A 16,201-nucleotide genomic window follows, 5' to 3' on the forward strand; every position below is an offset into this window, starting at 1 on the left:
GTTTGGCTGGAGCAGAGATCAACGACGGGGGTACATGAGTTTGGGAGAGGTCCTGGCACGATGATGGAGGGCCGTGTTGACCATGATAGGGATCCAGCAGACAGTCCAGGTCTGAGGGGGGTCAGGCCCTCAGGAGGATACGAACTCAGCCAGCCCCTCCCCTGACGCCAGCATGTGAGGGCCAGGCTTCCGGTGGTCTGTGTGAGGCTGGCCCCCAGGTGACTGGCTCCGAGGGCCTTGATACACAGTGGGTTCCAGCATCCAGGCCGGAGTTCCTGCCTCCAGGGAAGGAAGGACAGCAGGAGGCTAGCGGGGGCTGGCCCCGTGAGGTGCCTGTTTCCCCAGCACCCTGGGTGGTTGGGCGGTCTTTGACAAGCCTTGGCAGACAGGGGCATGCTTGGTGGGAGGTGGGGGGAGGAGGGGGAGGCGGGCGCCCAGCGCTTTCTGATCTGGAGCAGCCAGGGAGCCCCAGACTGTGAGCACAGGGCTGCGTGTCCATTGCCAAGAGGCTAGGCTGTTCTCCAACATCAGTTCTGCCTTTGTCCCTGCCCACCTCCCCCACGCAGAGAGAGCACCATGCCTCGTGGTTTTCCTCCCCAGGCCCAGCACAGGAAACTGGAATAACGACGAACCCAAGAGAGTGGGCTGGCATTGGGGGCCCTTTCCTGTTGGGGGAGGGGCACTCTCTGAATGCTCCCATCTCCTGCTCATTGAGCCTCACAACAGCCCAAGGTTACTCAGCTACCAAGTGCAGTCAGGATTGGAACCCGGGCTGATTGCTGCCGGAACCTGTTTTCTCCACCAGCCGCTCTGCAGACAGCATGGATTCCCCAGAGCCCACTGCCAGGGCCCTGCGGTGCCATCCCACCTCTTTCAGACCGTCCCTGCCTCTTTAGCTCTTGGTGTGCTGACCTCTGACTGTGACCCTGGGCTGCTAGAGCGGTGGGCGGGAGAAGCACTGAACAGCCTTGCTGCCGCCTCCCTCCGGGGTCCGGTGCAAATTCCCAGGACGCAGAGTGGTATTCACTGAGCATCCCAGCGGTCCAGAGGGCACATGCTGTTTAGTGTGAGCACCCTGTGGGGCAGGTTTCTGAGCACCCTTTAACAGGCGAGGAAACGGAGACTGGAGGTTAAATAACTCGCCCAGCCAGTGGCACGGCCAGTAAGCGGAGAGCCACGTGCCAGCTCGGGGCCCGCGTCTCTGTGCCTGCCTTCTCCGGCGTCGAGCTGACGTCATAGGGGCCTTTGATCCTCACCAGAGGCCATGTGCTTGGGTAGCACTGTGCACGCCTCCCTGGGCTGCTGGAAGACAGTAGCAGGCTTTCAGTAGGTGTTGAAAGAGCACCGACTGTAGGGAGAGAGGCCGGGTGCCAGCTTGCTCTGCCACACCTCACAGTGTGATGGGGGGCTCGTCTGGGCTCCCATCAGCGCTTCCGCTCCCCTGTGAGATGGGGGTTAAAATCACCACCGTCCTCGGACCAGGTACGAGTGGAAGCTGGGTCCCAGGTGTGCAGGCGAGTGTGAGAGTTTGCTGGCGTGTTCAGTGCGCCTGCAGGGCTCCTCCCAGCGTCCCGGGACGGGCACATCGGAACCTGGAGTAAGGGCCAGGGAGGTCGTGGGTCTTTGAGAAACAGCCCACTGAAGTAAAACCCCAGCGTCCTTTCCTGCCCCTAACATCTTTGTTGAAGCGCCATATACAGGGGTGGGCAAAGGTAGGTTTACAGCTGTTCGTATGGGAAAAGACAAATAATACAAATAAGTAACACAATAATTCATAAATAACATAAGAACCCACTGTACACCTACTTTTGCCCACCCCTGTGTAAATGTTAGAGTAGTGACGACAGTTGTAGCAGATGTCATTAGAAATAGAGAAAGGGACTTCGCCGAAACCAGGTGATACTGGACGAGGACCCTAAGCTAGGGTTCCTTGCGGGAAAAACATGGTTCTCGCCTGTGGCAGTTTTATCTGGGGACATGCGGCAACGCCTGGAGACGTGCTTGGTTGTCACGAGTGGAGAGAGTTTTAGTTTGACTAGTTAGCACCCTGCAGTGCACAGAGAGCCACAGCAGAGAAGCAGAGAGGACAGAATGGTGGTGGCATCCAGGGCGAGAAACCAGGATTGAAGGTAGTCAGCACGCCCTGGCCGGCGGGGCTCCGCTGGAGGGAGCGTCGCCCTGTGCACTGGAAGGTCGAGGGTTCCATTCCCAGTCAGGGCACATATGGGAGGTAGCCAATCTCTCTCTCTCTCTCTCTCTCTCTCCCCCCCCTCCCCCCTTCTTCCTTCTCTCCCTCTGTCCCTCTGTCCCTCTCTCTCCCTTCCGCTCCTCTCTGAAATAAGAAAATAAATAAAGTAGTCAGTAAATATTTACTGTGTGTCAGACATTGTTCTTAGTGCTTCACCGGTATTAACTTGCTTAATCCTCCCAATCCTAGGACATAGGAGCTATTGTTCTCAGGTGGCAGATGGGGACCTAGGGGCATGGGAGAGTTCAAGTAAACGGACTGGCATCCGGGTCCCCAGGAAGGAGCAGGACAGCCAGGACGTGAATCCAGTCAGCTTCCGGGCCCGTGCCTTTGACCACTGTGCTGTCCCGCACTGCTGGGCGTTAAGAGGACTGCTTGGCTTTGAACCAGATGTTCAGCTTCGGGCCCAGAAACCCACATGCCTAGGAAGGCTGAGGAGTAGGAGATGAGTTTCCCAGATTCTAAGTGTGGCCCAGCTTATGAATTTAGTAGCACAAGGCACCTGTGGGCGCGGATCACAGGTGACTAGAACCTCAGAGGCGGGCCGAGGTCGTCTCCTTGCCGTGGTGGGGACCAGAGTGTGGCACAGCTGTGCAGAGGGGGCTAACTGCAGTCCGGGCCGTGTTCTGTCGTTGCAGATGTAAAGACGACCGTGGTTTACCCGGCCACAGAGAAGCACCTGCAGAAGTACCTGCGCCAGGACCTCCACCTGGTTCGAGAGACGGGACGTGATTACAAGAACGTCACCTTACCCCACCTGGAGTCCCAGAGCCTCAGCATCCAGGTGACTTGGACTGGCCCGGAGGGGTCAGACATGGAGTGATGTCCCAGGGGCTAGTGTATCTTTCTCACGCATGTGCTGAGGTCTTACCAGGAGCCAGCGCTGGTCCGCAACACAGGCTGTGGGGTCCCCGCCGCCCCGAGCTTACGTCCTCGCGCAGGAGACAGCACGCAGCGATGTAAATGACCACAGGAGGTGCGCAGTCTCGAGTGCTGTGGGGAAAATTCAACAGGAACGTGGCACAGGCCCGGCCGGCCGGGGTGGCTCAGTGGTGCGTTGATCTATGAACAGGAGGTCAGGGTTCGATTCCCGGTCGGGGCACATGCCCGGGTTTCTGGCTCAATCCCCAGTAGGGAGCGTTGAGGAGGCAGGTGATCAATGATTCTCATTATTGATGTTTCTCTCTCTCCCTTTCCCTTCCTCTCTGAAATCAATAAAAATATATTTACCCAAAAATAAAGTCTTGAAAAAAAGGAAGTGGCATAAAAAGTCCTACGGTGAGGTGGCCACTGTTTTCCAAGGCTGGTCATTGATAGGGGAACGAGCCTGGTCCTGGCAGGCCCCTGAGGCTCCCTGGGGGTCCCAGCCCAGCCCATTGGAGAACCTGGGCCGCCTCTGCAGCAGCCCTGATGCAGTCCGAGTGGCAGTGCCCTCCCAGGAATCTGAAGGGGCAAAGACCGACGCCTCGTTGGGCCCACCCAGGCCAGACTTTTATTCCTGGTGTTGAGCAACCAGCCTCCCAAAGCCGAATCTCAGAGTGAAGAACTTCCCCGGGGCCAGTTCCCCCTCACGTCCATTCCACAGAGGGCAAGACCCGTTGTCCCTGGGGGCTTAGTGCAGGCCTTTTCTCCCTCGCTTGGCGGCGTTTTCTGAGTGTCTTCGGCGGCTGGACCAGATACAAGGCCATTTAGCTAAGAGACCCCGATTTCTCCTTGGCGTGGACCCAACGCCAACCAGCACGTCTGCCTGGAATTGGCCCCGAGTGAATGCTCTGCGTTAAGTATGACGGATGAGTTGTTTTCCTGCTTACTCACTGGCTCTTGTCTCCATGTCTTCATCACTCACCCTTGTTCTCTCTGAGCATGTCTCACCCACTCTACGAGGTTCAGGTTACAGAGGTGGGGGGTGTTCCAATATGGGAAACTCAGCCATTTCTCCCAGGGCCAGAGAAGTGGGTGTCCTGACTGTAGGGGCAGTGCAGCGGGGATGTACGCAGGAGGAGGACGGAGAGGAGGGTCGGCAGGCTGGGCGGAGGCCCTGTGTGCCCACAGCCCTCTCCCAGCCTGGCTGTTAGCCACGGTTCCCTGTGCCGTATTTGCACAGGGTTCCTCTGGCTCACGCTGGCTTGATGTTTTAATTTTAAGTCCCAGCACTTGCTCTGTCTTCCAAGTGGAAAAGAGATGCTCCATCTTCCTAGGTAGCGTCTGCTGTCAGGATCCTAGAGGGATCTCCTGGAATATGTGTCCTGTGTGCTGATTGCACATCCATGGGATTCAAGAGAGGAAACCCTTAATATAGTCGTGTGAGTCAGATGTATCTTCTTTATATATATATATTTATTGATTTCAGAGAGAAAGGGAGAGGGAGAGAGGTAGAAACATCAGTGATGAGAGAGAATCATTGATTGGCTGCCTCCTGCACAGGTCCCACTGGAGATTGAGCCCACAACCTGGGTATGTGCCCTTGACTGGAATCGAACCCAGGACCCTTCACTCCACAGGCCGACGCTCTATCCACTGAGCCAAACCAGCCAGTCCAGATGTACCTTCTTAATGCACCATTATTCAGACCCTTTTTGTAAAATAATACAACAAAATTCCACTATTCTACCGACTTCTGTTTGACACAAGCACTTGTGTATTCTTTCTTGGCTATTTCTAGCAAGTTTACAAGCACTAAGCTCAACTGGCGACAGCCATCGTATTTATTGAGCGTCTACCCTGTGCCAGGCCCTGTGCTCGGCTCGGGAGGTCACCAAGGTGAACACTACAGTGCCCTGTAGGCTGATGGGAAGAGGGACATGTGGTCTGACCATATGATGAGACCAGCACTTGGGTGGTTTATATATGAGGTGCAGTGGTGACACAGGGGGGAGTGATCAGCTCAGACTGGGGGCTTCACAGAGGAGGGGACCCTCCCGCTGGGTCCTAGGGGACAAGCAGAAGTTTCCCAGGGCCAAGGCGGACAGGGCATTCCAGAGACAGCACAAGAAGGCCAGCAGGGCCGGGGGGAGGCACTCTGTCCAGTTCCCACACCTTGCTCTTCATCAGGGCGGCCCGGTGAGAAGTTTAAAAATCCAGAACCTAGTCCATATCTGCTGAACCAGAACGTTCAGGGCGTGGAGCGGGGAAATCGGCGTTTTAAAAGCTCTCTGTTTCTGCTGCTCATCAGATCTGAGAACGCTTGCCATAGCCAGGGAGGGTCCCTGAGCAGTTTAATCACGTGTGAGGTGAGTGTGGTGAGGGGGAGCAGGAGGACCAAAGCCCAGCGTGGGTCTGACCAGGCGGAGGCAGCGGGGAAGGTTGCCTTAGCGACTGGAGAGGGAGGGCGTAGTAGGAACTGGTGATGTGGAGAACTGAGGGAAGAGCCTGGGATGGTCCAGGTCCCGCCTGAGCGATGAGGGGACAGATAGTAGGATTGTTAACCAGGATGGGGGACGTGGACAGCAGAGAGGGTTAATGTGGAAGACCCTCTTAGGGTGCCGCCGGGACTGTTCTAAGCATCTTACGTGCGTCACCTCAAAAAATCTCCACAACAGCCCTTTGGAGACGGAATTCTCAGCCAGGTGGCCTGGCCCCAGCCTCAGTGCTCTTAGCCGACTACCCTGTTTGGCTCCTCACATTTGGTGCCTGTAACTTCTAGTGAAAATGCCCAGGAAAAAAGCAGGGGATGTGTGACTCAGCGCAGGAGAGATGCTCTGGCTGAGTCACTGAGTCGAGGCTTCAGCGTCGGCTGGGTCTGGCTCTGCCCGGCATGACACTCCTTCACTTCGGAAGCCCCGTTTCCTTGTCGGAACATGACCCCAGTCCCGGTGGACATGGAGAGAGGTGCCACGTATCACGTGCCTGCTGCTGTTTCTAGCCCTGGTTGTGGGTCCTACCAGGAGGCTGGGCGGCCCAGCTAGTCCCAGGCAGGCCCCCTCTGCTCCCGAGCTCTCCTTCCCAGAAAGCTGCACTTGACCTTGGCCGTGCTGGCCAGGAGCTGACAGCCAAGGATGCAGACTCCTGGGATGAGGTGTGCAGACCCTAAACCAGCCCCTGCCCCTGCCTTTGCTGACACAGCCCTCCACGGGTGTTGGTGTCAGTGCCCTGGCCCCCGTTTCACCCCTGCGTGAGCGTGGGAGCCGTGGCGACAGGCGGAGGGGCAGCAGTGTGAGCCCAGCGCGGCCTCTGTCTGGCTTTCCAGCAGGGTCTCTAGGGTTTCTGGCATGGAGTGCACTGTCCTGGGAGGAAGTCTCTTTTGCAAAGGCTGCTCAGAGCTGGGGAAAGTGGAGAAATGCGGAGGTCTGTGGTCTGGGGGTTTGAGCCCTGTGAGAACAGGCCTTATCTTAACCTCCTGGCAGGCGGCTTCTTCAGAGAGGCCGTCAGGGCCTTGATTGTAAGCTGATGTCCTTGGGACCCACACTGTGCCCGAGGAAGGACTCCCTAAGACTCAGCAGCAGCAGACCCAAGGCGTGTGGGAGGGCCAGAGCCCTGAGTAGATAAGAGAGGGAATCATTCATCGGCTCCTCCTGCGCGCTCCCTACTGGGGATCGAACCTGCAACCCGGGCATGTGCCCCCACCGGGAATCGAACTGTGACCTCCTGGTTCATAGGTCAATGCTCAACCACTGAGCCACGCTGGCTGGGCCAGGTCTGCTTTGTTACACAGGGACCATGTCAGCGGGGACTGCTGTGGCTCCAGGTGGGCGGCCACTCTGAGGAGCCCACACCTTATCTAGAACCTGCCCTGGCATGGAGCCAGCTTCCTGTGCAGAGGGAACCCCAACCCGATCATTTGCTGTGGTCCTGAGTAATGTGGGAGGGGCCCGTGGAGACGCTCTCCCCTGGTTCTGTGGGCAGTGGAGGGTGGATGAGGACCAGGCCTGTGTGGCCACAGCAGAGTGTCTGCACACTCCTGACCAGCAAGAGCCTAAAGAGCCAGCGCCCTCTGCACCGCAGGGGCCTTGTGGGGATGGCTGGTGACTGAGTGTCCGCAGTGGGACAGGGCAGCCTGAGTGTGGATGCCCTGAGCTCCGGGGCTGGCCTTCCTGGCGGGGCCAGAGAGCTTCCCTAGCCCAGCCTGGGGAGCCTCCCCAAGGGGTGGTGACTGGATATGAACCCTCTCTCCCTCTGCTACCAGTGGGTGTACAACATTCTCGACAAGAAGGCGGAAGCCGACCGGATTGTTTTTGAGAACCCAGACCCCTCTGACGGCTTTGTCCTCATCCCCGACCTCAAGTGGAACCAACAGCAGGTAAGAGATTTCCTGCTGGGGTTCCCTGCTCTCAGTGTCCTGCTCCGGGTCGGGGTGCTGACCCCCCGTAATCCTACCTTAAGCCACCTTCTTTCCCGTGTTGGTCTTGCACTCTCTGAGCAGATTGTCGTCAACCAACCGGGAGAGGTCTGAGCTCTGCGCGCTAATGCATACCTATCACACAGAGTGTTTATGCTTCAGTGGGCACTTTAAAGCCCTTTCTGTCTCCTCCAGCCCCCACCCCCCACCGGGTCTGTGTGTGGTTGGAGGGGGAGGCGGCATGAGGCGATGTTTGTATAACCACACGGCCTGCTCCTTAACCAGCCAAGTGGCTTGGGTGGCCACTCTCACTTTCTGGGGCCCTGCGCTGGACTGTTTATTTTTCTTCATCTCCCTAGACACCAGCAGATCGAGGCCTGCCCACGGTCTGAATTAGTGACAGGTCTGAGTTAGTGAACCACCTGTGGCTGCCCCTGCACCGCCCTGGTTCCAGGGGAGGTCCCGGCTGCCCCTCCTCGCCTGAGCCTCTCCACGGTGTTCCCTGGTCGCCATGTGCCGGCTGCTGCTCCACCCCCTAAGGAGCAGGCTTCCAGGGGAGCCACCTTCTCTCTGTCCCTCCCAGTTCTCTGTAGCCTCTCTGTCTCTCCACCTTCTCTCCTCCCACCCTCACTCCCCTGCACCTGCCCACTGCAGTCACCGTGTACCAGCCCCCCCCCCCCGGGGCCTACATGCCCTGCCCTTAAAGAACAGGAGACAGCGGCCTACAGGGGGTGCGCTTCCCACCGCAGCCTGCTTGGGGCCGGACTCAGCCTGCGGCAGGTCGGGGCCAGGAGAAGGCCATGGAGGCCAGAGGCGGAATCACCGAGTAGGAAGTGGGGAGCAGATAAATGCCCCCCTCCTCTAACTGAGCTCCTTGGGTTTCCGTTCTGCTTTTGGGTGGGCCCTTCTGGTTTCTGCGCTGCTCTTGCAGTCATGGGACCTGCAGAGGCATCCTTCGGGAGGCTGGGCCCTGCCCGCCTCGCCCGCCTCGCCTGGGACGCCTCCCCCTTCTTTCTCGGCCTGGGCCTGCTCGCGGGGTCTTTGGATCCTTACTGGGCTCACCGGCAGTCTGCTTGGTTTTGATTGGGTGATTTCCGGACCTGCCGTGCCCCCTTCACTGCCAGATATGGGGGCTGGGAGCCCATGGCTGGGCACCGGGCCAGCCTCGCGGCTCAGGCGCCTAGGCTCGTGAGTGCCAGCTGCCTTACCAGCGCTGTGGGGCTTCCTGAATGTGGCTCGGGGTGGTAGGAAATGAAGGGAGTTTCCAGGAGTTGGAGAGCTAGGCAAGATCAGAGTGTGAGGTGCAGTAATGGAGAGAGGTGGCCCCCATCTTCCCTTACCCTGAAGCTTAGCCCCACCTCAAGCCTCCACAGAGGAAGCCAGGACTGGCCCTGGAGCTGGGGGAGCTGGGACAGGCCCTGGGGATGCTGGTGGCAGCTGTGGGAGATGCCTTGTGCAAACCCTGTCGGCCCCTCAGCAGCCCTGTGCCTGGAGGTCCTGGGTTGCAGCCTGGTCATGGGAGGTGGGGGTGGGGTGGGAGGAACTCCTGACTCACAAGATCTGAGCTTGTGATTGCAGCAGGGGTGGCCTGAGGGGCAACAGGAGACAGACTTGTGGTTTCCATTCTAGAAGTCCACGGCACTGAGAAAACACATCGGGGTCCTCTGACCTGGTGCCGGCAGGTGTCCTGCCTGGTCTGCCAGCGGGGCTGCCCTCTCTGTTCCTTTAAGACAGAGAGGCTTCAGGAACTGCACTGGCATCCAGCCGCAGGTCTGGACTGGTCCTCAGCGATTGAGGATGGGCAAGCTGAATGTCAGGCTTTTGCCCTGGCCCGTGGGGCTCAGTTGAGTGAGCGTCATTCCATGCACCAAAAGGTCACTGGTTCAGGTCATGGCAGATACCCAGATTTCAGTCTCTGGTTCGGGTGCATGTGGGAGGCAACTGAGCGTGTGCTCTCTCTCTCTCTCTCTCTCTCTCTCTGTCTCCCTCCCTCCCCCTTTTCCTCCCTCCCTCTGCCTTTCTCTCTTTAAAAAAATTTTTTTAAGTCAGACTTTCCTTGATGGTAATATAGGTGCCATTGTTTTTAACCTTTGCTTAATTAGCACTGTCTCTTGGTAGTGCCATATGTCACTGTCTCAAATCCTTGCCCCATGACAGAACCTGACAATTAGGCAGTGTATCCAGCAGGGAGACGGCGGGCTGGGCTTCACCTCTTCCTCCCCAGGCAGGGGTGGAGGAGAGCAGCGCACCTGCATTTTCTTTGGGGAGGCTTTCTGCTCACCTGGAATCTCCTGCTGCTCTTTCTCCCAGGAGGATGTCTTTACATACAGGGTGTCCCCAAGAATGTGTACACACTTCAAATAATTATGAAGGCAGTGTTTATTATATTACACTAAATGTATTAAAATACATTTCATTTTCAAAATGCAACAGAACTCAGCTGTGTGTACATTTTTGGGGGGATACCCTGTATTTATGTTAATGACTCGGGATTAATTAGCGAGACTCTTCGTCCATGTGCCCATTGTCCATCCATCCGTGCCACGAATACCTGCCATGCCCCTAATGTGTGCCAGACCTCGGCCTTCCTGGAGGTCATACATCCCTCCCTCGGTTCTCTTAAGAGATCGCCTGCGTGTTTTATTTGCTTATTCGTTGTAGGTCTGGTTCATACATGCACAGGGTAAAAGTGCACACAGCCCAAGGTGTGCAGGGAGAAGAAGGTCGTTGCCCCACCTTCCCCCACTTCCCTTCCCCAGAAGAGATCATTTCTTTGTCCTTCCAGAGAGCCTTTCCCTGTTGTATGATTGAGCATGTGTGTGTGTGTTTATGGAGACACACATGCACTTTCAGGTCGTGTGACTTAGGTTCTCTGGTCCAAGGTTCTCAGCACAGGACACTGCCCTTCTGGGTCACCCAGAGGTGGAGGGATGGCTCTCCCTCCGGAGCTCCGGCCAATCGCATTCTCAGCCCTCAGCCCGAGGCAGGAAGCTGCCACTCCGAGTCCGCTGTCCTCCCTTGTAAAACGAGATTGATGGTGTCTTCTCCCAGACTGACTTCCGGGCCACCTTCTGGGGTGCCAGTCTGAGACCCTGGCCGGCCCCTTGTCTAGCCTTTTTCAGAGAATTTCTCTGAGCCAGAGGCCCTTTGGCTGCAGAAAATCTGAAGTAATGTCTGATATCAGAGAATGGCTTTCTTTTCCCTTCCACACCCCGCCGTGAGCTGACACCCAGCGCCAGGCTGCACGCCTCAGTCCACGTCAGGGGAGCAGCGAGTGCGCCTGCACGTCATGTTTGGATGGCCAGCAGACGGCATCGAAAACAAAGGCTGCTATTATTTGGGAGTCCTGTGATAGTGACACATGGAACGACTGAAGACACCCACAGACACACCCATGCCTCGAGTTGAAGCAGTTTTTTTCCTGGCTTCTCCTGGGGCCTCTACCTCATGAGAGAGTAAAAACGTCCTGGACACGTGCCGTGGAAAGGGAGAGCACCGAAGGGACTTGTGGGCAAGGGAGGCCCGGTTGGCACAGCTCTGTCCTCTGCCAGAGGCTCCCACGGGCCCGTGTGCAGCAGGCCTGGGGCAGGGAGCCCAGATGCTGGGAGCCCTGGCAGAGGAGAGCGTCTGGGGCAGGAGGGGACGGCTGGCAGGAAGAGGCACCGTCGGACATCAGGTGCCACATGGAAAATCTCATTCCCACTTTTTAACTCGGGGCCCTGCAGGGTTTGGTCGGGTCCCCAGACTATCTCGTTGAGGAATCCGGCATCTCAGACGCAGGGCTGAGTGCTGCTGGAATTGCCCCAGGCCTTCCCCCGGAGCCCGGGAGTCGGCCTGCCTCGCACGCAGGCACAGGATGCGATAGCCAGCCAAGGCCAGGGTTTGGGCGAGCGGGGCGGGGCGGGGTGGGGTGGGGACGGATTCTGGGCCAGAGGCGTTCATTTCTGTCCCGGGCACCATCTTGTCGACTTTGGTTCTCTGCAGTGTGGTGACCTCCAGGTTTTGGCAGGTGCTGTTTTCAGGAAGGACAGCGGGAAGGGCTGCCGGGGCCGGGGAGGTGGGGGAAGAGAGGAGAAGGTTAGTGCGGCTCTGGTGGTGCCCCTGCTGAGCGGGTCCTGGCTCCCTTTCCGCCTTCACCCGCCTTCGAGTCCCGACAGATCGGGTTGTTTACTCTGCCCCTAGCACTATGCTTTCCTGCCTTCGAGCCTTTGCTCTCACTGTTCCCTCTCCCTGAATGCCCCTCCTGTAAACCTGCCTCTTCAAGACCCAGATCCCCGCCGCCTCCTCCAGGAAGCCTCTCCGGATGGCCCTAGCTGGTCTTCCTTCTTCCAGTACTTCTGTCACCTCACGTCTGAGTAGTTACTTGTGCCCATGCGATTAGACCATGAACTCTTCAGGGAAGAGTTGTCCTTGGCACTTGAGCCCCATCAGCTCCGAGTTTAGGATATTCCTTTGCAGGAGGAATGGACAGAAGTTCCGTTCCTTAGACCATCCACTCACTGGGCACGTGGACTCCCACACCACTGGGCATCATTCCTGCTGTGGGGTCCCTGGGGCGGGCTGTGGCTGGCTCTGCAGGCCTGGGGGTGGGCGCCTGCTGGCTTCGCTGGGGAATTCCAGGATTGGCGCCTCCCCGGCTCTGTCGCCCGCTGAGCCCGCTGTACTCCTGCTCCCTGCAGCTGGATGACCTGTACCTGATCGCCATCTGCCACCGCCGGGGCATCAGGTCGCTTCGGGACCTCACCGCGGAGCACCTGCCGCTGCTCAGGAACATCCTCCGGGAGGGGCAGGTGAGTTGCCCTGGCAACACATCGAAGCCCAGAGGAATCACCCTCTGCTTTCAGCGTGCTCCCCGTACACTTCCTGGCCCTTCCCAGGGGGTGTCCGCGACGGGGGCTTCTTTCTGAGTCAGTGTGGGGCTCACACAGGCTCTTTCCAGGCCCTGCCGCCACCTTTCCTCACCCCCTGCTCCCCTCCTCTCAAGTTCCCGCTTCGGCGCCCTGCCTTCTCCAGCAGGCCCAGCCCAGGAGCACCTGTCTGGCTGTGACAGCCACACCGCACAGCCGTGTTTCTTGTAGCTGGATCGATGGCTCTGACGTGTGATTGCAGGAACCGCCTCTAGCCTGCAGACAGAGGCTGTGTTCTCTAACTCCTGGGATTCAGGATACTGTATATGTGGGGTGACTGTTGAGTCGAATAGAATTATAGGGGTGCTGAAAGGAGCCCCGAGGGGAGGGAAGATGGGGGAAGAGAGGCTAGAATCCAGGGATGTGGCCCTGGTTCTGACATTTTTTTTTTTTTATTGATTTTTTTACAGAGAGGAAGGGAGAGGGATAGAGAGCTAGAAACATCAATGAGAGAGTAACATCGATCAGCTGCCTCCTGCGCACCTCCTTCTGGGGATGTGCCCGCAACCAAGGTACATGCCCTTGACCGGAATCGAACCTGGGACCCTCCAGTCCGCAGGCCGACGCTCTATCCACTGAGCCAAACCGGTCAGGGCTGGTTCTGACATTTTTAAAAATATATATATTTTATTGATTTTTTACAGAGAGGAAGAGAGAGGGATAGAGAGTTAGAAACATCGATCAGCTGCCTCTTGCACACCCCTTACTGGGGATGTGCCCGCAACCAAGGTACATGCCCTTGACCGGAATCGAACCTGGGACCCTTGAGTCCGCAGGCCGACGCTCTATCCACTGAGCCAAACCGGTTTTGGCTGGTTCTGACATTTTGACCCAAGCCATCTGGACGACCTTGGGCCTCACCTCCCTGGGTCTCACTATCTGGGTAGGATCCTTCTGAAGCCTCCATTCTGGGGGGTTGTTCTCAGCCTTTTTTCCATTCAGAACATTTGAAGGTCCCCTACACACACACACACACACTCACTCACACACACACGCTCACACACACACCCTCAAACACACACACTCATACACACACACTCACACTCACACACCCTCACACACACACACACACACACACACACACTCATACACACTCACACCCTCACACACACACACCCTCACACACACTCACACACACACACACACACACACACACACACCCTCACACACACATACACACACCCTCACACACACACACACACACCCTCACATACACTCACACACACCCTCACACACACACACACTCATACACACTCACACACACTCACACACACGCTCACACACACACACACACACTCCCACTCATACAACACACTCACACACACACACACACACACACATACACACACACACACACACCCTCACACACACACACACCCTCACACACACACACACACACACACTCACGCTCACACACCCTCACACACTCTCACACACACACACACACCCTCACACACACACTCACACTCTCACACCCCAGTGCCCGGGCCTGCAGTCCTGGTGCTCCTTCCACAGCGCTGCTCCCAGGCTTGGATGCACTTGGAGGAAGGGCTCTGCTGGGTCCTCTCTCTGTTGACCTCTGACCCCAGCTCCCTGTCAGTGCCCTCCCCTCCTCTCCTGCCTGTCTTTGTTTGGAGTGGCTCCTTTCTCCTATAACAGCCTCTGGGTGGCAGAGAGGTGTCTTCTGGGGAGATGCTAGGCCAGCACTTCACCTGCGTTGGCAGCTCTGCGGCCTTGCCCCGCTTATCCCAGGAAGCCTTTGGGGGGGCCGGCCTGGCCTCACCTGCTGCAGAATCCCTGGCCTGAGCGCCATATACAGAACGCCGTTCTGGGGTACATCCCGAGCCCACTGAGGCCCTAGTTTTTTCCTCTTCACCTCTGACCTCCTTAGGGATTTGCCCACAATGGGAACCAGAATCTCCTCTTAACTCTAAGCCTTGGAGACTCCGGGAAAGGGGTTTGACAGAAAAGGCCCTACCTCTGCCCTGGCCAGTGTGGCTCAGTTGGTTGGAGCATCATCCCTTACACTGAAAGGTTGTGGGTTCAATTCCTGGTCAGGGCACATACCTAGGTTGCAGGTTCGATCCCCAGCCGGAGTTGGGATACATGTGGGAGGCAATCTATAGATGTCTCTCAGGTCAATGTTTCTCTCCCTTCCCTTCTCTCCCTTCCTCCCTCCCTCCCTCTCTCCTCTTTCCCCTCCCACTGAAAATCAATGAACATGTCCTCAGATAATGATTTTTTTTTTAAGACCTATCATGAAAATAAAATAATTTTTTAAAAGAGGAAAGAAGCCCTACCCCTGCGCAGGTGGGAGCCGAATAACAGGGGCCAAAGTCAGGCTCCCCTCCTGCCAGGCGCCCGGCCCACCCTTGTTCTCTCACTAAGGCCCTGCCCTGCCCGTTGCCCGAGCCCCACTCTGCTGCAGGCTGGGGGCGAGGCTTCCTCCACCCACCTGGTGCTTGTCTGTTTACAGACCGTCCCAGCCTGGGTCTGTGGGGCCGTCCTCAGGCCCTGGGCTGTCTAGTCCTGCAGGAGCCACGTGAGGAAACAAATGTTTTATCCAGGTGGGACGGGAGCCCTGATCCTGCCACTGTCCCTTCATGTGGGGGCCCTGGCCAGTTTGGCTCAGTGGATAGAGCGTCGGCCTGCGGACTGAAGGGTCCCAGGTTCGATTCCGGTTAAGGACACATGGCCAGGTTGTGGGTTCGATCCCCAGTGTGGGGTATGCAGGAGGCAGTTGGCCAATGATTTTATATATATATATATATTTTTTTTTTTTTAAAGAAAGAGCCTCAGCTTGGCTGTCACCTGCCTGCTCTGATCCAGAGGGAAGGCAGGGACCTGCAGTGGGCAGAGGGCTGTGTTTGGGTTTTATTAGATGTCCGAAGGCTAGTCTGGGGTTAGGGTAGGAGGGAGGGGCTGGTGCTGCTTCGTGGGCAGCACACTGACCCCTTTCCCGCCACTCCCTTCTCCCCAGGGAGCCATCCTACAGCGGTACCAGGTGAAGGGGGACCGCCTCCGCGTGTACCTGCACTACCTGCCCTCCTACTACCACCTGCACGTGCACTTCACCGCCCTGGGCTTCGAGGCGCCTGGCTCGGGGGTGGAGCGGGCCCACCTGCTGGCAGAGGTGATCGAGAACCTGGAGCGCGACCCGGAGCACTACCAGCAGCGCACCCTCACCTTTGCCCTCCGGGCGGATGACCCCCTGCTCAGGCTCCTGCAGGAGGCCCAGAAGAGCTGAGGCTCCTGGACGGTCCAGAGAACACAGATATGTGGGACTGGGGTGGGGTTTTTTAGCACCAAATTAATTTTTTTAACTGTGGTTTGTACTGGCTTATTTCTAGTGTGCGAATAAAGTATTGGTCGCATTTGGTGTGGACTGGCGGTGCCGCCCAGGAGGCAGGTGCTCAGGAAGGAGGGGTGGGCAGAACCCCAGGAAGAGGTCTTGAGATGAGAGGCCATGAAGAGGGGGACTGGGTGGGGGGACCCGGATGGCTGGCAGGCCCGACTCCAAATCCTACACACCCCTCGGCCGGTTTCCGAGTCCTGAGTCTGCCGCGTCGGCCTGCGGGCGGAAGGGTCCCAGGTTCTCACTCCCCGTTCTCACTCCCCATTCTCCTGCCACGTCCTCTCCTTCCTGTTCCAGGTCCCCATGTCTGGGAGTGCCCCCAAAGAGGAAAATAGGCAAACTTCCTGGAAATAATCTATAGCAGTTTTTGATGGCGCTTCCTCTTTTCATTCCCAGCATTGAGGTCACCCTCTAGG

The 16,201-nt window shown here is 57.4% G+C and overlaps 1 protein-coding gene across 2 annotated transcripts in view; it reads left to right on the forward strand.

Moving 5' to 3' along the window:
* Positions 1–15,804, forward strand: part of DCPS (decapping enzyme, scavenger) — a 33,876-nt gene extending 18,072 nt beyond the window's left edge. The window contains exons 3-6 of one of the 2 annotated variants that reach the window (XM_008142557.3): positions 2,887–3,032; positions 7,371–7,484; positions 12,203–12,313; positions 15,411–15,804. In XM_008142557.3, the coding sequence (XP_008140779.1) occupies positions 2,887–3,032; positions 7,371–7,484; positions 12,203–12,313; positions 15,411–15,677 (638 nt within the window). In that variant the 3' untranslated portion in view covers positions 15,678–15,804. Of the gene's footprint in view, positions 1–2,886; positions 3,033–7,370; positions 7,485–12,202; positions 12,314–12,536; positions 12,696–15,410 lie in introns of those variants that run through there. The other variant, XM_054712709.1, reaches the window with a different exon arrangement.
* The last annotated feature ends 397 nt before the right edge of the window (positions 15,805–16,201 follow it).

The sequence above is a fragment of the Eptesicus fuscus genome, chromosome 23 (genome assembly GCF_027574615.1).
Source record: "Eptesicus fuscus isolate TK198812 chromosome 23, DD_ASM_mEF_20220401, whole genome shotgun sequence".
Lineage (NCBI taxonomy): Eukaryota > Metazoa > Chordata > Mammalia > Chiroptera > Vespertilionidae > Eptesicus > Eptesicus fuscus.